The following is a 24,500-nucleotide window of genomic DNA, read 5'->3' as shown; positions in this document are numbered from 1 at the left end:
CTGATGTGATTGTTTTCATAGTAACATTTTAAAAAATACTTGAACATCGGGCTGCTCTAGTTTTTGTATTTAATGAAGCCATGAAATGGTTTTCTTTGCCTGAGAAACAAGTTTAAAACAAAAAACAACTTAGACCCATTAAAAATAGAGGTTGGCTTCTTTGCTCCCAGTTTTGCACTTTATTATTAATTTACAATCTCATTCTTTGTTCCTTCACTCTTATGAATTGTCTTACAAGAACAGTGTATTCCCCATTATCTCAATGAACTAAAATGAAATAGATTAAAGTTAAAACTGGTCTTTTACAGGATATAAGATTCTTTTCTTCAAGGAAAATCCATCTTGTGTGGCTGTTGTACTGGCTAGTATATGGAGATATTGTTGCTTCATATTATTAAAACTAATAGGAGGTTCATTCTGTATCATTTCAGAGAAATGGCAGGATTTTTATAAGCTTAAATGTCAAACTTTGAATACTTTGATTTGTCAGTTTATGCCACTTGGGTATCTCAATAGGGATATGTTTAGGTATTCATCACAGAAAGTGTTGGTAGCAGTAACTCAAGGCTTTATTTCTTCTGTGCTGCAAAAGACGTAGAAAATGCACAAGTGTATTAAGCATGTGATGAAAACAGCTTCTTTCTGCTGGTTCTATCATTTTGATAGAAATCACTAGGTGATTATCTTTTCAATAAGCCAGTTAGGTATCATATCACACTATTATTCTGTCTCCAATAGCAACTTGTGTCAAGCAATGATTAAACTGCATTTTAGACTTTAAGGTGTCATTATATTCATGATGATACCTTAGAAGGCACAAGCTTATATCAAGCATCAAACTTGATTTTTATAATTATGTAAAAGAAAATGAGTTTTCATGTCACCAGTTCTGAACTATTTTCATGAAAGAAGGTGAGGGCTCATTTGAATACTGTGTCACAAATCTCTAGGATTGGAAAAGGTTTTCTAGTGGGTGGAAAATTGCAGACAGATGAGCACCTCACTTGGCAGGAGTGGGGTGTAAAGTTCCTTGTACATGGAAACTTCTTGTGAAATTTTAACCAGTATTCATATAATATTCTGCAGTGTTTGTCCAACTCAGCTATTCTGTTCACACCATGATCCCAGAAATTTATGATATTCCTAAATAAGTTCTACTATAAAACAGATAAAAAGCTTTGCAGCTCATCTTAGAAGGGGAATATACTTTTCCAAAAACCTTCTGAAACCTTCTCAATAAGGATGAATACTTTACTCACATAAAACAAGAGCACAGTTGTCACAATAGAAGATACCAGGAGGCAGCAGGATTTCTGTTTGTCCAATGACATGCATCACAACTCCATGGGCTACACAAAATAAAAAATAGAAAAATTAAAAAGGCATCTTTTCTGTCAGACAGTATTGACTATGCTACAGGATGAAATTCATGTAAAATAGATGTGTTGCTCACTAATGTCAAATGAAGTAGCTTTTATTGAAAATAAGATATGATGCTTCTGAACAAGCAGCTTGAGATGTATGCAAAGCTTGAAATCAAGACAAAGTCTTCTGCTATTAGAATCAGTGATATAAAAGTGACAAAAGATTTATTTTTATTGTGTAGTTTGCATTATTAATACTGGGCCTCACTATGTGCTGTAGTCATTTAAACTGATCAGAAAATACACCCAGACGTTTCTGCTTTTTAATATTTTATTTAAACAGGTTGTCTTGAATAAGGAGTACAATTTATTGTCACAAAACTGCCTTTGACTGATGCTTTGTTTTATCCATTTGCATTTACAATACTATTACAAATAGTATAATACTGAAATAAGCACATTCTGTGTAGTTTTAACAAAATTATTATTATCCACTTTCTTAGTTGTATCAGTATAATATATGAGAAGCCATTGGACCTCAAAAATCAAAATCAGTCAAAAAGGGTTTTTTTCAGAGAGTCTGTGTTTTGCTATAGAAAAAATACCATGTTTTTTCCTAAATGTTGTGTCCTAGATTAATAAAAATCCTTACGGAAAGACTCAAGCTGCTTAAAATATGACAGAATTAGTGTTGAAGTTGCATCAAGGTGCAATTCTAATGAAAGCATGTCCTATTATACTGAGGAACACTGAGAATTAGATTGATTACATTATCATATGCTTTACCTTTCGCTCTGAAATTAAATTTGCATTGTGTGTTTAGTTTATTTAGTGGAGTAGTTAGCATTTATTTTAAATTACTAAACTCTGTGTGAATATATATATGTATCTATATTAAAAAAGGAGTAGAAAAGATAAGGGGGGGTTACTGTCTTAATTTTCTGCTCTTAATGAGGAATGAAAGCTGAATTTAAACAAGAGAGTTTGTACAATTAAGCCCTTTTTGAACAGATGAGCACCACTGAAGTCAAAATGCTTTAGACAGGTGTAAAACAATGTGATTGTTCTATCTATTTTGGCATTAGCTAAACTGCTAGAGACAATAAGAGCAAGAGAAACTTCTATTTCTTTAACAAATGCTTTTCTTTATTCTTCCTTGGCCGTACAGTCATTCCCAGCACAGCACTGCAACGCGTCCACCCACAGTGAGCTTGCAGCGGACCATTTCTGTGGAAGGGTAAGATGATTCTCTGTTGAAGCTGCTGTAGAGGTTTCAGACACCACTGAACTACCCACATGCACAGAGCTGTTCATTAGATGTGGGTTAGCACACCACCGTGTTTAAGTCTGTGAGATGAAGCAATGAAGTTTCAAATTAGTGCCGATCATTTCTTGGTACCTACACTGAAAGGTTTGGTTTTCATGGAGGTGAGAATATCTGTCATGGAGATCTATTGGATACCATTTCTTCAATTCATCTCACTAGACTAGTGTTAATATTCTTGTGTTAGCTGTAAAATCTTTCCACTTACCATGGAAAAGCCCAGTGAAGTCTTACCTATTTTCTTAATGTATGCATGTGTTCTTTATGACAAAGACTAAAGGATGCCAAAACTAAGGTGAAGAAGTATGGATAGAAAATATTTATCCTGTGCTGGTGAGTATCTGTGCACATGAGTGTGTTAACTGTAGAACACAGCTCTGGGTGCACAGCTGCCTCAATTTTAACTAAGACAGTGGGGTAAACTGTCAGTAACTCACAACCACAGATAATATTCTTGTGTCTTTACAGTACTAGAAAGGCTGATATTTAACACAGGAACACAGATGTTGTTTGCACTGACTAGCATAGTCTAAAAAAGGTCAATTTTTTTTTTATCCCATCCCATAGAAATGTTGAACTTTGTAGGCATGGGTAATAACTTCTCATTGGCTGCTCTCAGTTCATATTTCAAAACTTTTCTTTCTTGTGATAAAAGTGAGACTATAAAGTTCACATGGAGGAAAGATGTCATCCTGTTGTCTTTCAGTTTCCATTACAATTGTACTGTGGTGCTGTCAGAAAGTAAAGTTCTCAATGCGTAAAATAATCCTGTCCTAAGTGAAGCGTGAAATGGTTTTCTCAAAAGTCTCAGATTTTCATTTTTTCATTTTAGATCTATGACTTTAAAATCTATGATTATTTAAAATATGTAAAACAGCTATGGTAATTATTCATTGAAAATTCGATTGAATAATGGAATTAGGCAAGAAAAGTGCATGTGGCTCAAGGGCTATCATCTGGAAGATAGTTCTGTAAATGAATCCATCATCATCATCTAGCCATCATGCTCAAAACAGGACCAATTTTAAGGTGGATCAGGTTGCTCAGGGCCTTGTCCAGTGAAGCTGTGAGTATGAAAACTGTGGAGATTGCTCAAGTCCTGAACAAGCAGTGCTTAAACACCCTCCTTTTAGATTTCTTTTCTTTATCTCTCTAATCCAAAGAGAGAGTCATAATAAATTCCCCTGACTCTTCTTCAAATCATCTCATGAATAAATTGATGTTTGAAATAAAACTGAGCTTCAAGAACAATTTTGGTGGTGAAAAAGGAGGGGGAGGGGAGTAAAAAAATAATTTGCTTGATTGAGATTTAAGGAAGGAAATCCTATTACGATGTCTCTGGCTTGGTCTACTGAACCAATTCAGGAATCATCCTGTTACTCCTGTAAACTCTACTTAAACTTGGAAATCAATCTGTCTAAATGAAATTTCAAATAAATTGCAGAATCTGTAATGGCTGCACAGACAACTTGCATATATTGTGTGTGAATCATTAGAGTGCAGAAAGTCTGCAACTGATACCACAGGTCTCCTGTTGTTCAGGAGGTAGAAGAACATCAGCTTGTAATTATTACTAATCAACTTACACTGCATCATATTTCATTTCGCATAGGAAAGTGGCACTGTTAGCCTATTCCACTGCTGAGCAGAAATGAGTAATCAGCTCAGCCCTGAATATTTCATTATGTTAAAGCTTAATGTACTCTAATGTTTTTGTGGAGTCCATGCTGCTAAGTGTGTTTACAGCTAATAGAATTTGAGGTCAAAACAAAGTTATTTTTCTCTTTTAGGAACCGTGTTCCTCTCAGTAGAATCCTGTATTTAGGAGAATCGCTATATTGCTTTTGAGATGCACTTTTTAAACAGCTGTTTTACCTGCAAGGCATCCCTGGCACACACTGACATTTGTACCCTGCATGCTTGCTCTCTCTGACTGACTGTGGAGTCACTGAAGTGATATAATTATTGGGTCATATGAATGAAAAATTAAATTTGGGAGGGTTAAAGAAATACAGAGGGAATTGCGTTTGCTGGCATTTAGGCCTTTCCACCCTGTTGAATATGTGATAATAGAGATGGCTAGAATAGATTTTTAAAGAACTTGAATACCCTTTTTTTTCAACAAGATGATGGATGAACACGTAAAACAATTAATTCTTTTATAAAAGAGAGGGCTTTTGTGGACTTTATGTCCAGTAACAAAATTAATGGCCAGGTGGGAAAAATAAAGACTTCTTTAAAAATTATTTTTGCTTTATATTCAAGCCATCTGTTCTTCACAGTGTAGTAACTGTACATGAGGTGTACAGATTTATTCTGTGTAGAAAGACATGAACTTCAGAGGTGTTTGAGGTCATCATTAGCAACTTCCCTAATGTTTTATTTGCATGGTTCAAAAACCAAGAAAATGCTAGTGTTTGAATTTGAAAATGTTGTTTTGAGTTTTTTGAAGTTATTTTAATGAATAATCTTATCTGTGACTATCCAAAATACGAAAAATATTGGTTGAAAACAGCCCTTATTTTTTGTTTGTTTTTTTTTTTAAATCCTGCCATACTAGCATACAAAGCTTTCATGTTAGTGATGTCTGACAGCTATTCTCTCTGCTTTTGGCATCCCCACTAAGTTTAATTTTGTATGCTACAGCCAACTCTTAGAAACTTGGATTTCAACTTACTTGATCAAGTCTTTCTGACTTATCAGTGTCTGAGCATCTGAAGTTTATATAAAAATATTTACACATAAGCAGCATTTGAACCATGATTAAGGATAAGAATTTTTATTCTGGATAGGACAGATATTACAGAATGCTCTTTGTTTCAGAAGTGTCTTCTGTAATTTCAGATGCTTGCTACTAGTGGCCTGGGTATTGATATTTCAAAACATGGCTTAGAGGCACTGCTATTTTTAGGTATTCTCTGAGCATTTGAATATTTCCTGTCTCCTGTTGCCTCTCACCAGTTCCATCTCATCCAGCTTTGTTTACAAACTGTAAAGCTGGAGCATTCATGGTAAATAGAGCTATTGAATGCTGTAAGTAATAGGTTTTAAAACAGCAGTTTCCATATGGAACCAATAGTTTTTTAAAAGCAAGATGCAAAGCAAATCTTTCTAGTATGGAGTTGTCTGTGCTGGGTGTAGCAGGTGGTACAGAGATGCAGTTTTCAGGATTTATTTTGGTTATTAGCATGAAAATAATATTCCTCCTGGAACAGGGAAGAAAGATAAATGATTCTGTGAGACAAAGGGTAAGTGAACAAGCACAGGAATAATCATATCCCTTATAGAACTAAAGAGTATATTAGCTGTCCTACATTATCTCTCTAAAAATCAATTAGATTTCTCAAACCCAGGAGACAGACTACTGTGCATTTGAAGTAAATGTCAGGTGTCATGGTAAAAATGCAGACCAGTTTTTCAAATCAGAAAGATTATTTCTGTATGCCAATTCCATCTTGCTATCTGCAAGCAGAAAACTTGTCCTGGTGTGCAGGCTTTAATTTCTCTACAGAAGATAAAATGAAAGATTGCTCAAGTCCGGAGGTCTTCCTACAGAAAAAAAAACAGTTGCAAAATACAACCCAGTGCAATCACACATGCATCAGTCAGGTTGAAGCCTGGCTCCCAGTAGGTTCCCTCACATTAAGTATACTTAAAAGTTTGTGACAATTTAGTCATGATGTTTTCAGAATGAATGCATTAAAATGATTATCATTATTAAAATTAAAATAAACCATTGCTTTTACATGTTCAGTGAAAAAGAAATGCTAAGTAATACATGGTCAAATAAACAGACAAAATGCTTGTTACATGCAGATAGGGTAACTTTAGTAAGCAAAGTGATATTTTGCTATTTAATCTGATAAATGTACATCTTATTAAAGGCTGAGTGTTTAGTTGTTAGTATACCAGTATTTGGAAAATGGAGTAAATCACTAATCAATTGGGAGGCCAAAACATTGTTTCAGTTTATTCAGGCAAAGTTACCCCTCTGGACTCTGATGGCCAATGTGAAAGCAGTAGATAAGAGGAAAGCTTCCTTATTTTTATTATTTGCAATCATAACTGAAAGCAGGATAACACTAATTAAAGTCACTATCGGGGATCAGATCTCACAAGGTCAGGTGTAGCAGTGGTGTGTGCAGGCACCATGAAGTGCTGAAGGACTGGGAACTGAAAAAGGAAGGTCTGCAGCTCCCTACTGCTGCCAGGTCCTGCTGCTTTGGTCAATGCAACTAAGGCAAATGAGAGCCAGGGCTAGGAGGGAAGGCAAGGACTGGAGCTGCTTCACATCATAATGGAAAGATTTTGCCAGCCTAAGAGGGAATAACGAGGGGAAAAATAAAAGCCAAGATGCAATAGAAGTGATATTACAATAAAACAAAAGATGTGAGCAGTACAGACAGATTTTTCTTCTGTATGAAACAAGAGATCCAGAAGTATGGAAGAAAATCTATATAAAGAATATTGGTTTCACCAAAACTTGAAGCCTTTTAAAAAGGTGTGTGTGAATATTTCAGGCTTTCAACCATTTAATATTGTCTCTTGTTTGATTATTCAGATCTTAAACCATCACACACACTGGCACATATTCTATCCTTCCAATTTTCCTGTGTTCAATGCTGTGAAGAACAATGAACAATCTATTTGAACCACCTTTTCTTAGGTCCCTGCAGTATAAATGTCCTTTGGTTGCCAGAAATAAACACACAGGTATTTGTCAGAATTTTTTGAAGCATGAGAGGAAAACTAAAATGATTGTTGTGAGAAACAAATGGCTTGATTAGCCAAATTACATTCTAAGGTAACTCGGTGCTCACACTGTGGACTGTCAGAAGCCAAACATTTTTATACTGCTCAAAAGAAGGGACCTTGCTGCCTCAGATTTAGGGTGTGTTCTTTCAGAGAATCACAGAATGACCTGGGTTGGAAGGGACTTTAAAGATCATCCAGTTCCAGCTCCCCTGCCATGGGCAGGGACACCTTCCACTAAACCAGGCTGCTCAAATGCCCATTCAGCCTGGCCTTGAACACTTCCAGGGTTTGGTATCCACAGCTTCTCTGGGCAACCTGTGCCAGTGCCTCACCAGCCTCACAGTAGATATATTCTTCCTAATATTTATTCTAAATCCACCCTGCTTCAGTTTAAAGCCATGTCCTGTTCTCCTATCCCCTGCATACTCTTCTCCCTGTTAGGCTAATGTGACTTTACCCAAATAATACAATTTCTTGTAACTTCAGCTTTCCCTCCTGCTATTTGCTGATTCAAGTAGCTGGGATGGGTTTTCTTGGCACTATATATGCGTACAAAGGTTGTGGGCCATGACTTGTATATTGATACTGCCCTAATGCAAACAATAAGATAAGTATTCTTCTGGGATTTCTGTGATGTGTGTTATTATAACACCAAAGCAACATATGCATGAATTTATGTATGCTTTCAACATCCTTTGTGAAAAAAATGGCAGTTGCGGGGGAGGAGGAATGGCAAAAAAACAACAACAAAAAGAAAAAAAAAATTAAAAAGCAAAAAAAAACCAACAAAAAAAACCCCCAAACCTGCAGTCAAATCAAGATTAAAGCCATATTTCTAAGCCTCTGCAGATTTGAGATACCTCATGGATTGTATAAAACTGAAGAAATCCCTAGGGTCTGATATTTGAAAGCACCCAGTGTTGATTAATATTTCTGTAGGTATTTCAAAAAGGACAAAACTGTGTCAGCACTCCAATTTTATAGATGGTACAAAAGAAACAGAAAGACGGAGCTGTGTCAATGTGAGATGAATACTAAAACTGACACTTTTCTTTAATGTTGCCAGCAGCACAAAATAATCAATTTAATAATGGATTTTCTTTCAGTTAATTATTATAAGAATTACTTGTTTTTAGAAAGCACTTCCCCCTCATTTATCAGTCCAGTTTTAATCTCTTAAATTAGATCTCTAATTACTATGGATTCTAGTCTATAGAATAATGATAGTAATACTCCCATTTTTTGTCTTGTCATTTTCTGTTTGTTAAAAGTAAACTGATCAAACCAAATTTTCAGTACAAATGTAGTAAGTAAAAACACTTTCTGTTTTCAAGACAGTGATCAAATTAAACATGCATAAACCAAAAAAACACTTGTTAAGGAGAGAAATGCTGCACTTCAATTTGGTTTTGGTCATTGCATTTTTATGACAGAAGACATTTCCTTTAGTGTTGACATTTTACCCGCTCTGGTTTTTTACTGCGTATTGTTTTCAAATATTAAGTTAGTAATCTTTTGCTCTTACATCAAGCCTGCAATTTATAATGTGATTTATAGAATCTGATCAGATGCATTCCCTAAAGCAAGTAACCAAGTCCATCCAAATTGATTCTGCCATTGATTTCTCAGCCTGTAAATTTGTGTGGATTGCAGCACTTTATTTGCTCCTTTACTCCTGGATCTATTAATGTAAATTTTCCTGTCTTCTTTCCCTGCCTTTTAATTTCCTTCCCTGTTCTCCTTTACAGAGGCACTGTCTCCCTTTATTCTGATTTCTCTCTTCTTTCCTCTTTCCTTTTTTCCCTTTTTCTTTTTCCCCCCCTCCCTTCTGCTGCCTTCTGTCAGTCCAGGAATGTTTTCATCTCACACTCCTAATTTCTTCTTGATTTCCCCTGCTGCTCTGCTCTGTTTGTATGTGGTATAGAGCTGCAGGAGGGTATAAAACATGCACACACCGAATTAAAGTGCTAGTACACTTTGTTAGCACCTACAAAGTTACCTTCAGCTGTATTTATCACAGAAGAAATTGTAAATGGGATAAATAGTTAAAGCTGCAGGCTGAAACATGAATTTCAGAGACACTGGATGGCAGACTGCTCCTTTTCCCAGGGTAGCTACAGAGTGCCATCTATTGCCTCTAAATAAAACATTTTCATAGAATCATAGAATATGATTCCTGAGTTGGAAGGGTCCCACAAGGATCATTCAGTCCAGCTCCTGTCCCTGCACAGGACACCCCAAGAGTCACACCATGTGCCTGAGAGCATTGTCCAAATGCTTCTTGAACTCTGTCAGGCTGGTGCTGTGACCACTTCCCTGGGGAGCCTGTTCCAGTGCCCAAACACCCCCATTTTAAAAAAAGTTCTGCCTTAGTTGCTGTTCTCTGCAGTCAACTACACGTTCTGAGAGCACTGACTGCAAAAAAAAACATCGTTAACATTTGAGTTACTTTTCTTTCACTTCTCAACTCTCCCATCATCATGTCATCTTTAAGTGCTTGATTCCATCACCTTCTTTACAGCATTTATCTGCTTTTTGTCTTGAGTTCTCTCATGTGTACTGGAACTACATTCATAAAGATTTTTTACAGAGGCAAAGGAATTTTTCCTAGTGTTATTTCCCACATATTCAAGAAAAATTGGAGCAGTTGTTTCTAGAACTCCTTAAATATCATATTAAGTGGTGACTGTAACTTTTACACCAGGTTATAAAATACATAACATCCTCATCTTCAGCTTAGATTTTTCAGTGAGTGTTTATAAAGCATTGGCTGGGAATTAATTGCTGCATCACTCTTAAAAGATCACCCGGGCAGTGGTGGTATTGTAGTTGGTTTCCTTATGAAATATTTTTTCTACTTCAACTTCATAAATTTTATATCCATTTTTTTACCACAATACCTTTTTTTCCTTGTCATTCTAAGTACAGTACACAAGTGTGGACAATTTCATAGTTTTTAAAATTTATTTATGATATCAAGGTGAATTGGCATATACATTCTACTTCCTATAGGTTTTGTAGTACAGTAATAGCTAAGGGTTGTTTTTATAATGACAACAGCGCTTATGTGTTCTTGAGTCCAGCTTTCAGATTCTGCAGGGTACTCAGATATGAAAGAAATACGAAGACATGTTAAGGATGGTCAGCCTCTATTCAGCCAAATCTGAGTCATAACCAAAACGACCTGATTAGGTAAAAGAGCAGGGGCAGAAACCCATTGCATTCTAATCACAGCCTCTGACATTTTCCCGTTATTGTCTGAACTTCCTCTGAACATACTCATCCAAGAGCAGAATGCGAATTTTGCTGTCAAAAGGCCAAAATTATAAAACAGCACTGGCAGCATTTTAGGCATAAATCTGCTGACTTGCTCAGAGACAGGGATTAATAACTGGGCCAACATTTTGTTGAGCAGCACAGCTTACTATTCAGTAGATACCCAGTTGTATTGACCTAGTTTTGCCCATGGCCTTGGCTTTCAACTATTTGATCCAAGTTGCCTGTCACATGTGAAAATGCTCATTTTTATTTTGAATAAGATCTATTCTGATTTCGCATCAGCAGAGCATGCAAATACATTGGTTTGACTTTGCTGCCTCTTCTTTCTCAATATTCTGGTAAATAATAAATGGCAGTTGCTCAACTCTTGCAAAGTATTTCTGATACGTAGGACTCAAAGATGACAAGTGTCACCGTATCATTTTGTGGATGAGGAAGCTGAAGCTGGGAGAGCAAATGAGTTGCCAAGATAACTCAACAGTGCAGGGGCTAAGCAGAGAAGTGAAACCATGCTTTCAGCTCACTGTCCTAGTTCTGCTCCAACCCCCAGGCCACACTTCTAATTAAAAACCTGTTTGGACTTCTTAGATTCTGGATCACATTATGTCTACTCTGCACATATTTAACAAGGTGTTAAAGGAGTTGCTACAAGGCAAATCAAGAGCAAAAAGCAGTGATGGAAAAGAAAAAAAATCTCTACCTTTATTTTCTGATTCTTAAAAATACTACAAAAATACAAAAAAAAATACAATAGATCTTTTGCTCAGAGCTGTATTTTTAACTGTTTTCTGACTTTACAGTGTTAAAAAAGTTAAGAGATGAAGGACCATATGGAGTAGGACTAATAATTTGCTTTAGTCTTATTTTTCAAAAATACAAAACGTTGTTTTCAGAAAGCTGAGATGTTATTTTAATATCATAACCAAGCTGGGGATATACCATTTGAATATTAGCACTAATGTTAAAATTAGGGAAATTTTAACAAATGCCTGTGATTTCAAAAATATCATGTCAAGATAAAGTCTCCATGTATCCATAAGACTAAACTCATATCAAATAAGGCATCCCTCAATTTAGTCACTTCTCTTCCTTTTTTCTCTGTTCTTTAAAAACAAAACGGAAATGAAAGATCCATTTGTGTGATGCAGAACTGTGCTATAATATGGAGGAAATACTCAATCTTTTATACAAGAAGCATTCTGTAGAACGTGTGTTTTTGTTGCTGGCAACTTTTATTTTTGAACTTAAAGAACGAATAGAGCATCCTATTTCTCTGGGAGCACTCACAGACATATGTATGTGTTTGGGAGACTTGCAGGGCTGGGCTTAAAATTTATACATCATAATTCAACAGCATTTACACTTTTACTGAAAATTAAATTGTTTGAGGGATTTGAAATGGGGTAAGTACCAATAAACATGGAATGTGTGTTTATCTATGTGGTTATGTGTCCTTGTGTATCCAAGGGAGAGCCAGCTCTGACGCCTTGTATGTAGAGACTACATACTACAAAGGATGCTACTTTGCTTAGGAAAGTTATCTATTTCTGGAAATAAGTATTCCCATCAGTAAATTGCACGTTATGTTTACATCCTCTGGGTCATATTTTCAATTTACAGATGAAAAGAGCTGTGTGAGATAGACCTGTTATTATTTATTGATTTCTATCATAATTCATATTTTTTAAATGAGCATGGCAAAAGCAGGTATTCTTTGGGCTGGTTCAGTGACAAAGCTGCAGTGTGACTTAACAAATACACAATCCTGATAATGTCAAACCGAAGTTTTTAGTGAGATTCTGCTGCATCAGCTTGATCACATAGATGTTACTTGCTCCTAATCTGAAAGGATAAAACACAACTGCCATTGCTTTTCTTGGAATTGTACGTTTTTTCTTTGTTCACTTGTTGCAAAAGCAAGACTAGAACTTATATCAGTACCATATAAAGTTTGATTCTACATGAATATATAGTATTGCTATAGATTATTAAATATATTCAGTGTTTCGTTTTTCCTTTTAATAAATTTGTCATTTAACATGGTGAAGATTACTCCAGTGGGGTGAAATTAATAGAGATGTTTGAATTAAATCATGAGGGGAAAAAAAATAATGCTGGTTGGTTCCTACCCTATCTGCTCACCAGTGAGCAGCTTTGTCATTTCTTACATGATTTCTTTACACATTAGTAGGCCATATAGTTTGCTTAAGATGCTATGAAGAATGCATACACAGTAAGAGGTTTGAGAGCCTAAACATTATCTTTTGTTTCTGTATAGAGAGCCTCGAAAAATCATCCTGCACAAGGGCTCCACAGGACTTGGTTTCAACATTGTGGGAGGTGAAGACGGGGAAGGCATTTTCGTGTCTTTCATCCTCGCAGGTGGGCCAGCGGATCTCAGCGGAGAACTGCAGCGAGGAGATCAAATCTTATCTGTAAGTGTTTCTGCTGGGTTGTCCTGACCAGCTACTTCATCTTTTTCCTTGTCTATACTGCAGGGGGCACACAGAAAGTCTTTCTTACTTCCTTGTTGTGAAATCTGAGCTGCAAACAGTTTATTCCTGAATATTTTGGTTATTTTGCCCTTGGCTCTTAGAGCATTTGTTACTGGTGTTACCTGCATTTAGCTGTGAATGAGATTTATCGCTGCTTAATGCTACCTACACTATGGTGACACCACAGGGAGGACCTAAGCACATTGCAGACCTAAACATCCCATATTTTGGCCCATCATCCAGTTCCATTTTTCCCAAAACACACTACTGAGTCCAAGGATATTTCTCAATTTCACCATTTCTTGGAGGAGAACAAGCAGTTAGGATGAAATCATCTATACTCAGGCTGCCATCTAGTGTGCACTCAACTGCTTAGCAAACAGCTCACTACAACAAGGACATTAATTGGGTTATGTTAATTATCTCTCTGCCTCTGATGAATTTCATGATCCCTCTGAAATTCTTTTCAAATTTTATTGGATGAAATGCTTTGTAGCCTGAGGTGATATTTTGCATACTTAAGACTCAAAAACATATTTTTAATTTTTCATTCATGTATATATTGATATCACACGTATTAGAACATTTATGTTTTAGGCTCTGTCAAGTAATTGAACATCTGACCAAAATAATCTGAATATAAAGGAATTTGAATGACAATGAAAGACTTGAAAATGTAGTAAAATATCCATTGACATTATTCATATTCCTTATAGGGAAAAAAAAAAAAAGAAATTATCCCAAATTGATACAGATGTGACTTTTTCATGTGAAGCACAATAGCCTTAAGGCAAAGAGCTGAAACACAGGAATTATTTATCCCAGATAAATGATGGACATGCTCGGCTGCAGTATCACACTGCCTCCCACTGTTGTGCCTTTTATCTCTGTGAATCCTGCTTCCCTGGCTGTAGTTTAGTTAGAGTTAAGGGTGGAAGATGGCTTCAGCCTGGATGGTTTGTGATGTGGTTATGCAACACTTTCCTGGTCAATGTTTAAATTCATAAGAAAGCTGGTTATGGTTTTCCTACGTTGCTAAGGATTGTCTCGGCCTATTCTATGAGAAGTGAATTTACCTTACACCTGTCAAAGTTTTGTTCAAGGTTGTAAAGAGGTGACTGGAGGTATTTTGCAGTATACAGAAAATCTTACAGAAAAGTTATCACCAAAGGGAGGTTGCAACCTGACATTGTGAGGATCACAATGTCACACATCCAGATGTGTTCCTTAAAAGTCCTTTAAGAAAAAATGACAAAGAGCAAATAAAGAGTGCTTTGGTGCTGTTGGGCATCGACACAGGCAGGCAGAGCATCCACAAGACTACATCTGAAATGCAAAGAGTAAATTTATTGCATTACCTTGCTAACCAGAGGATCCCAAAGCAACACCTGGGCAGGAACACAGCAGTGGGAACACAGGATTTGTCAGGCTCAGGCCATCCTGAGGATTGGCAGGGCTGTTCTTTGCACCCACTTACTGAGGACCCACACATGTGTAGGTTACCACCATGCTGTGATATCTGTGCTTTGTATGATCTCTGAGCTCTGATCTTCTCTCTCCCAAAACAGGGAGCTCAAGCATGTCCCTGAGAGTGCCTCCACGTCCCTCAAAACACCTACCTTATCTCTAAACAGAAATCCTACTTCTCAAATCAGACAGAGGATAGACATAGGTGGGCATAGCCTAAGGGGTATATTCCCACACTGGCCAACTCCAGGCCTCAGCATTCCCACCTGCAAGGTCTCTTGGAATCCCACATCCTCTTCTGCACTCTTCTGCTTTTAACCCTTTCATCCCAACAGTGCCTTAAAGAGTTCTCCAAGAAGAAAGTGTCTAGGGAACTGCAAGAAAATCAAAATAGATTCAGATAAAGTTATCCTTATGAAGAGATAAGGAAGTCAAAGGCCTGTGTAAAGAGCACAGACAAGAAACCCAAAGAACAGAAACAGAAGTTTCTTCAAGACAATTATGCAATTTGCTTTTCTTTGGTTAGATGCAGCAAAATAGGGCTGACTAACAGTGAATAATGAGATCAAAGCATTTCACAGTATATTGTATTCAAAAATGCAGAAGTTCAAATACTAATTTGAAAGCCCATTTCCTTTTATTTTTAAGCAGGATATATTTAGAACTGTACGCTACAGCCACAGTAAAATTTCTATCTCCAATTTTGTCTGTTTGTAGTGACATTTTCCATAAGTTCCTATTAATGTTGCTATTGTTGCATCAGCAAATATACTTGTCATGGAAGAGTTGTTTATTTGTTCATTGAGCAGAGAGGGATGGAAATTATTACTAAATTAGATTGCGTACATATCCCCAGGCAATCACCCAGTCAGGCCCTTGTTACTTATTTAGTCACAAATAACTATTATGGATCCATTTTTCCATATTCAAACAAAACCAGATTCAAGCACAGAACTCATTAATCTTGTACCATTGTCTAGTGAAGGGTTCCAGACACCTTAATTTTATAAGGACTGCAGAAAAAAAAAAGACTGTTTCTCACTGTTTGTTCCTTCTTGTCTCATCCCTCAGAACCACTTATTTCCCTACAGAAATACGTTTCCCATTTTTTTCTCAAAACATGACAAATCTGATTAACAAGAACAAATAGTACCCTCAAAGCTGCTATTTCTAATCATCTGAAGCTTGGTTAAATTTCTTACAGACAGGAAGCATAGTAAGTGATTTAGAGATATTAATTTAATTTCCTTAAGGATTGGTATTGCAGAATTAAAATGAAGCCACAAGAGTTCTTCTATTGTGATATTTTACGTGTCTTTACAATGACCTGCTTTTTTGGCCAGTCCTTCTAATATGTATTATCTTTAAGAATTCTACTTCTTTCATTGTTGCCCCTGCCCACTGCAAGGGAGTTGGACTAGGTGACTTTTAAAGGTCCCTTACAATCCAGACAGTTCTATGATTCAATTTAATCAACTGAATCATTTTAATCAATATAGCTGGTGTCCTTCTGTGTGACCATAGGCAGGGTACTTTATTCTCCTAAGCCTCAGTCTCTCAGGTGGACAGTGAGGATCAGGGGCTCTCTCCTAATTCATGCCTGTGCTGTGAATATGACAGTGATGACTGGTTAGAGCTGTGTATTCTCACCTTTGAGAATGTACCTATAAAAATAACTAAAATAGACTGCAAATCCACCAGCAAGACCCAGCAAGACTTTGCCTTTTCATGCATTGCCTTGGAGAGGCACGGAGTCAGCCGACAGGGTTTGGACAAATCCCATAATCTCTGCCTCTCCTCCTGCCTGACTGTCGAGATGTGAGATGGAGGGGTCCAGCCCTACAGTCCTCCGGGAGCTCTGGGAAGGATGCACGAGTGAAATTTGAATTTACTTTTCCCAAATGCCACCAGGTGGCGGCCCAGGATCAGTAATGACAGCGATCTGCCTTTGGAAACTGGCAGAAGCTTGAGAAAAAGCGGGGATAACAGGGTTTTTCCTGTTTTTAGTTAATTGGAAATGTTTGAAAAATATCTCAGAAAGAAGGCTGATATTCCCAGTGCTCCTGTGCAGAGAGAACACGTAAATCCTATTTGAACCTTGAAGGTCGATTGAAGAATCATGGAAAATGTCTGTCAGATAGTAACACATTTCAAATAGCCCGAACGTGAATATTTGTGTTACAATAATGAGAAGACTGGGGTTCTCCCCTGAAAGGGTTGTCTTAAAATGCTAGTTTCTTCTGGCTATAATTCACTGTACCATTTTGAATCACCAACTATACATTTTCTTTCTTATTTCTGAATGCCTTTAAAATGAATTAACACACACATCACCAATATAAGTTCATCACTGTACTAGAATGTATCACTCCCTGTAGTATTTTCCTCTTACTAAGTATGTTTTAACTATTGTCAAGTAGCATTTTGAATTCCAATTGACGTTAATGCTTGATTCACTGCATGTGCACACCCAGATTAATTTTCATCTCAGATACTTATAGGCCAAAGGAAACAGTTCAGAATATCCATAGAAAAATCATTTCCATTGTAGAGCAGCAGAAAGGAGGTGCCAGTGTGTTAAATGATTTGTCTAAAGTCATTTTAAAAGTCTGGGCCAAGTTTAGAGGCTTCTTGAACTCAGATATAACCTCAAGTTCTCCATCTGTTAGGAGAATGTAGTCCAATAAAAATAAAATGTAATGTTCCTTGATGCCATTCTTGCAGTTTTAAGTTCCACTTCCAATGCTAAGGGATGTTTTTCCTATTAAAACAGCAATGGGAAACCAGTGTTGGTTAGTCAAAACCGCCTGCATTAGAACAAATTATTTCCATGAGCCATGTGCATAAAATGGCCACCCAGTGCACACACCCTGACAGGAAGCAGTGCAAGTCATAGTTTCAGGAAAGATGTATGTAGTGAATGCATTGCAGTTTTTAGGGCAAATTCCTTGAGAGGCAGGAGAAGCAGTACTAGTGTTCTGAAAGAAAAATTGCCACAATGTTTTTGCATTTCAATCTCAAATCAAGATCTTGATAAAATACAAGTCTTTCTTCTAGGTGTCCTAGCCTAAAGCTTTCACCTTTTGAAGCTCCTGCTTCAAAGAATTTTCGGTGCCAAGTGGGCAACTTTTTCAATACGTACAGGAGCTAAAACACAGAAAATTAGTTCACAGATGCAAGTTCTGCAGCAAAATTCAGATTTACAATTTCACAGAAAGTTAGTGTATATAGCTCCTTGAATTCCTATGCTGACATTTCTTTTCAAAGATTATAAGTTGTATACAAATGAGAGAATTACGGTGAATTAATAGGCATAAGGAGTTAACAGCAACTATTTGCACTTGAATCTTAACTTCTGAAGTTACTGAATTTTATGTCTTTGTACAAGGTTAAACCTCAGATTAAGATACTTTTATTTAGACATCTGCATGTTTTGCTGGGTGTCTGTTTGCTATTAATGTCAAAGGAGGCAAGAGAGCAGTTCAGCTGGCCCACTGTGAGCTTTATAGAGCAAGCTGAATTTCTCTGTAAGCTTTATTGTCTGTATGGACTTTTAATCTTAAACACCACATGCATTCATATCTATATTCAGGTGTCTTAAACTACATCTCACATTTCATGTTGGTTTGCCCTTTTAATATATATTTCCTTTTTCAGCTAACATCATGCTTCCTTAATCACAAATAAAAGAAACATAAAATGGTGAACCATAAAAGCAGTGTCAGTTTTATTTCATTTCCCTGTTGAAATGCTTTATGTTCACAAGGGCTGGATGCAGCGTGACTTGGAGCCTGAAAGTAGAATCAAGAGCAAATGTAGACTGCTTGCTCTGGAGCAAGCTGACTGCTCCCAGGCAGTGCATCCACAGGTTAAAAGGTGATTGCTCAACAGCAGCAGGAAAGAGTAGAAAAAGAACAGGCTGCCCTGCAAAGAGACACATAGTACTCTCATAATACTTTCATTTCCCCTCTTATCTAACCTGAATCAGGTGAATGAAGTTAACCAAAGCATTCTGTGTGTTTTTCGTGTTGCTCTGGTGTAATATCAGGATATCCTCATACATGGGGAAAGACACTATATTTTTTTCCTTTCTGAGAGCTGCATTCTGAGAATTAAACACCTATGGGTTGAGAACGGGCTGGTGGAAACGCTCTGTGGGGTTTTCTGTCACTGGTACATGCCACTATATAAACCTAGTTTGCAACACCAGTGTTTGAGCATCTCACTTCATTTTTTTCTCTGGTGTTTCATACAAGGTTCTCACTTGCAGAGGGATCTTATATTAATCAGATTTTGTCTTGTGTCTGTGCATCGTCCTGCTGTTGTTTTTTTGTGAGACATTTGCTACCCCTTATGAGGAGTCTAAACATTTCTTTCTACTTGGTTCCTCCCACACAACTCCTACTCATCTTCTCACTCACACCTGTAGCCAAAAATACAATATGCATTTGAAAAAAAGAGAGCATTCTTCAATTTCTACTCCAAAAATGTCCATATAGAGCAAGGTAGAATGTAAGGACTGTACTTACTTACAGCAAATATTTATGCTTTATATTTGCTACTGTTATATTTGACCTTCAGACTGACTTCCCTTGCTCTGGTACAGAGAAGCTCTCAGCTTTCTAATTTAAAATGGTTATTTTGCTCACGGTAAAAGCAGTAAAACTGCTCAGGGCAAATAGTGCATTTTGTTACCTAGTTACAAAGCTAAGATAAATGGCAAATAGCATTTGGTTTTTCTTCTCAGATTTTCTTTTTTCCAAAATGCAGCTGTCACGGAAAGTGTTTGAAACATTTCCATAGGGCCTGGTATGTTTTCTCCTTGGATCATCAGTTTGTCCCTCCTGTGTAACAGTGTCAGGACAGTAACAGATACTGCCTTTGCCCTACAAGAAGGAATTGTTTGCAGAGGCAGTGACCATATCCTCAGGATGCTTTCTTCCCCGTGGTGGTGTGAACTGTCTGACTGCCTTCAGGCATGGGACAGTCTATCCATTTCTGTGGCCTTTAGCTGCGATTGTCTATAGTCTTCTGCAATGTTTTTAACATTAATCCTACTTGGTCAGTATGTTAACTATGTAAACCTGCTTTGTAGTAATGTACAGAGCACTCTTTGGTGCGTACTGAAAATTCTAATATATTAACAGAGCAGTGATTCAAATGGGTAGATCAGTGCACCTGACTGGACTCTTTTTATAGTAGAATTTGTTTGAAAATCAAGCAAAAATGTGTTGCTAAACATATCCAAAGGATCAATACTGAATGGTAGGTGATATATATGTGACTGAGCTGTAAAAGAGGAAAAGAGCTGACAGCACAGGCATTGTCATGTGTCGATGGGATGGGACCAACTAGAAGGACAGGTAGATTAAGCTCCTTAGAAATATGTAGTGGATTAATCTAAATTCAGGCTTTGCTCATGTTGGGAAGAACAGGGTATATAACCCTTTAGGCCCCCTTTGTAGCTAACAGAATGGTGTAGCCACTTCTGAGTACACCTCACCCAGGCCTATAGCATGCATTTTACATGGGTCAGATGACCATTTTGCTGCAAAAATTTGTATTTCTTTTCACATATTGTAGAGAATTTGACATACCTTCCTTTTACTGAAATAAATCCCATCCAAACTTATCAAATATTCATGAATCTGTTTTTGATGGAGAATATGGAACAACAAGTATACGTCAGATAATTCTAGGTTTTATTCTCACCAGTAATGAAGAACAGCTGAGAAACGGGAGAATGAAACAATGAAACACAACTTGCCCTTGGGTAACCATAGAGTGTAGTGGCAATTTTTATGATTTTGTGCTGAAAGGGAATGAGGAAGTAGCATGAACTTCAAAACCAGCTTCTGTGCAGTCACAGCTGTGGAACTCAAGTAATCAGCATTGAAAAAGTGAAAGCTGAGTTAGTCACTGTGGCAATAACAGCCCAAGTCTTAAAACCCATAAATGCTAGGAAAAGTCTGGGGGGGAAATTCAGAAGGGCAGTATGTAAAATGGGATGTACTTCCAAGAATTAGGAAAGGCATCAAGAAAATGTTTGATGAAAATAGAAAACCAAGCGATAAATTAATTTCCCAAAGAGTTGGAAAATAGATTGTTTAAAAGTGAGACCATGAGAGTTCAAACCTTTAGTGATTTTTGTTGTTTTGTCTTTAAAAAACAGATGGGTTCACAATTATCCAATTAGGGCAGTTATGAAGAAACAGAACTCTTTAAAGTGGATTCAGGCAAAATCAAATTAGAACTTAGATGAGTTAGATGTATTCTTGTATAATTAAGGAATTATTCAATGCAGACCATTCATAAGTTTATTCAAGAACTGAAGGAATATTTGGGAGTATAGAACAGGTTGCCCAATTTTCAGGGAAAACATCTGGGAGAAACAATCAATTTGCAGATACTTAGAAAGCAACAGAAGAAGGAGTAATAATCCTGGTGAATTTTTGAAGAATAAATTGGGAAATGTAATTTTCCTCCTGAAAGAACATTAGTCACAGAGAAGAAGTCATAAACATCATTTTACTGCAAACTTGCAGCCCCTGTAGTCTACTTACCAACATCTTCATATAGTAGCACATCATAAGCCTCCCAAAAAAGTAGAGAAAAGGAGAGAAAAGCAAAGCTGTTGTCGTGACAAGATCTAATGGAAAGATCTGGGGCACAACAGCTGTTTAATGTTAAGTTCAGATATTGCTGACAACTCTGGGAATTTTGTGATTTGAGGATGAAGGTTTATGTCTGTATGGGATCATCTGGGTGCACAGTGCTCTGCCTTTTCCAGACAAACTCAGTTTCACCCCTCACAATACATGCAGACATATGTTCAGTACTCACTGTCATCATGATGAGCCAAAAACATTTCACACAACTGAGACACCCGTGCAACTTCCCTGTACAAGAGAGATTTAAAGGTACAGAAGGCAACTGGGAACCTGGTGAAGAGAAGCTGGGTGCCAACGCTGATTTATGCTCTTGAAAAGACTCTCTTTTATGTATTTAAAAAAACGTCTCTTTGAGAAGAGCAAAGTCTCTTTTCCCATGAGGCTGTGGAGTTTAGAACTCATGTCAGAAAAACCCTAGCATCTTCCTTGACAGTAAAAATTAATTTTAATGTAGTATGAACTGTGTCCATGTTAACACTTCGTCTGGAAATAGTCGGTCTTGGGGAAGAGAGAAAACTGTTTTGCAGTGTTGTTGGTAAATATATCTAATCTTATGGAAGTGGAACTTAGACACATTCAGCCTCAAAATATGAGGCATTTATTTTGTAATCAAGGCAAGTGGTTGTATTGCCAGAGAAGCTCATGGACTTGCCACTTTGGAACTTCAAAATAAAATAGATTACTTTTAAAAATACAAGCGTAATGGAGATGGTGGGGGGAAAAAAGTTACCACCAGCATATTCTGGAATGCTGCATATACTGCTGCATAATTTCATCTCATTAATCAAGGGATTTGTCTTCCAGCTGGATTTCTCTCTCCCAACCACAACTCCTCACCCACATCTTTTTGCGGTCTGTATCATACAGTGGAATTGTCTTGATGCAGTAACTGTTTCCTAACTTAACTCTCACATTTCAAGCACATGATCAGAAGCTAATAAATTATACCAAGAATTCTCTTTTGAATAAGGTGTATCTTTTTTTCCCCAAGAGTGTAGCTATCAGATCTGTCAGTTCTGTATCATATGCAGCTAGTAAATTGGCCTCAACTAGAGGCTGTATATTTCTGTTGTGATGAAATCATCAGTTGCCTCTAAAATACTCATTTTACTATTGCCTAAATGAGTAGAAATGGTCTCATGCCAGACTGCTTGCTCTTCAGCTCCTTACAGCTTAAGGAGGAGTGCACATTCAGTTCAAACATTCTGACTTGGCAAATTTTGGTGTAACAGTGTCAAGCAGAATTACATCACATCTAATACAATGAAGATTTGTAATGAGGCTTGCACCCCCTCAGTGTTGCTGCCCTGCCAGGCTAACAGTGAAAAAGTGAAAGCCAAGCTGCTACTGCTGGACAAAATGGCTAAAATCCTGAGCTTTATTCATACTGAGCTTTGCCCCAGGCTGGACTTTGGCCTTGTGCTCAAACTGACTAGTCTCCAGGAATCATTCTGCTCTACTGCCCAGTCAGTTTGGGATTTCTGAGTGATTAAAAAAATTATCATATGACACAAGCTGCAAAGTAACAGAAATTGGCCATCCATTAAACAGGGTATTGAAGGGATATCTGCAGTGGTTTGTTGGAGGTGTTTTCTGACATATGTTTGAAAAAAACAAGATAGATATGCCCTGAATCTGAACAAGCAAGCCACCAGAACAGTAACAAAAGTAAAATCACTTAGACAATACAAGAGCTGTTTTCTTTCTACTGGTTATAAAAAACATGGTTTATTTGAGAGTATGGAGCTTTGTCTATTCAAAGTGTCTGTGTCATAATCTTCATCTTTAGAACCACAAATAAATCATGAATGTTGTGATTCGGGGAGTTTTAATATAAAACATGAGCACTGAACATGTACTTACATTAAGACAATCTACCATTCAGCCTCTAACACATTGCTTTCTGGTCACTGGCTTGAGTTCAGTATGGATTTGCCATGACACAAGCCAATGGCCATCTCCCCTCTCACGGGCCACAGTGCCATATACTCTGATGTGGAAATATGAAAACACCTATCAAGCAGAGCTCAAGGCAAGGATTTAACTTTTTGAATTCATCTCTAACTCAATGCTCAGGGTCACTTCTGTCTCTAAGCAGCCTATAAAATTGCTTTGCCTTTTTATTTCAGTTCCCAGCTACCTGTTTCTTGTTGGCTTCAGCTGAAATTAAGTTCTTATCATCTTTGAGGTATAAGGAACTTGTTAAAATGGAAACCTTTACCTCATTTCAGAAGCAAGAGAGTTTCAATCATTATTTCTGCGTATATATCCTTTGAAATTCAAATGCGAAGCAAAAACCCTGCAGCATTATGAGTAAAACTGAACAACGTCGGCTTAGTTATATCCATTCACTTATGCTTGCAAATGTGTGAGTTAATTTAGGAAACAGTTACTGCATAAGGAAATAATACCTTTAGATGTATATGGACACCAAGGTACATGGAATAAATGCTGCTAAAACGGGCATGTCTAAATGATCCAGGATGAGAGCAGGAGACAGGAAAATACAAATGCTGAAAACAGAATTAGAGAGAAAGGGATTTTTCAGAAGGGCAGGAAAGTGAATAGAAGTAACAGTCGTGTGTAAAGTAAAAGCTGTAGAAGGAGGAGAGACAGTTTGATATTTTAGCAATTCAGAGTAGAAAGGAGAGCAGGAAATGCAAAGGAGAAGGAAGGTGTGAATGCTTGAACAGATGACACTACAGTGAGATCCATGAAGTTAGGTGGTGGCAGGAATATAAGGGGTTTTGAGCGACCACACAGAAGGAGAAAAAATTAAAAAGTAGCAACTAGATTTGAATTTAAGAGCTAATTATGAGCTGTCCGTTTTAATAATAATGAATATTGTTACTAAGAATTGTATTTGATGGATGTTTAATGCATAAAAAGGATGAAAAATATTATTTATTTTTAAATCAGCTGATAGACACTGGCCTGTGTTATTAGCTAGTATAGTACTCCTATAAGTATTTTTCACAGGTAATACCAGTTGGCTTAATATGGAAAAAACATGTGTTCCTGTCTCTCAACTTAACCATTTAGTAATATGACAAAATGCCATTGATCACCTTGAAGTTGCTGAATCACCTCCAGTTCAGGTTAGTACTTGAACAAGCTGGTAGCTGTTTAGTGATGTGAATAAAAT

At 37.0% G+C, this 24,500-nt stretch overlaps 1 protein-coding gene across 39 annotated transcripts in view; it reads left to right on the top strand.

Moving 5' to 3' along the window:
• Positions 1-24,500, top strand: part of DLG2 (discs large MAGUK scaffold protein 2) — a 986,702-nt gene that overhangs the window by 760,254 nt on the left and 201,948 nt on the right. For all 39 annotated transcript variants that reach the window (XM_086882226.1, XM_086882222.1, XM_086882228.1 and 36 more), the window contains 2 exons: positions 2,533-2,601; positions 13,001-13,157. In XM_086882226.1, the coding sequence (XP_086738352.1) occupies positions 2,533-2,601; positions 13,001-13,157 (226 nt within the window). The remainder of the gene's footprint in view (positions 1-2,532; positions 2,602-13,000; positions 13,158-24,500) is intronic.

The sequence above is a fragment of the Cyanistes caeruleus genome, chromosome 3, assembly GCF_971803275.1.
Source record: "Cyanistes caeruleus chromosome 3, bCyaCae1.hap1.1, whole genome shotgun sequence".
Taxonomy (NCBI): Eukaryota; Metazoa; Chordata; class Aves; order Passeriformes; family Paridae; genus Cyanistes; species Cyanistes caeruleus.
This window is presented reverse-complemented; position numbering and strand designations above follow the sequence as displayed.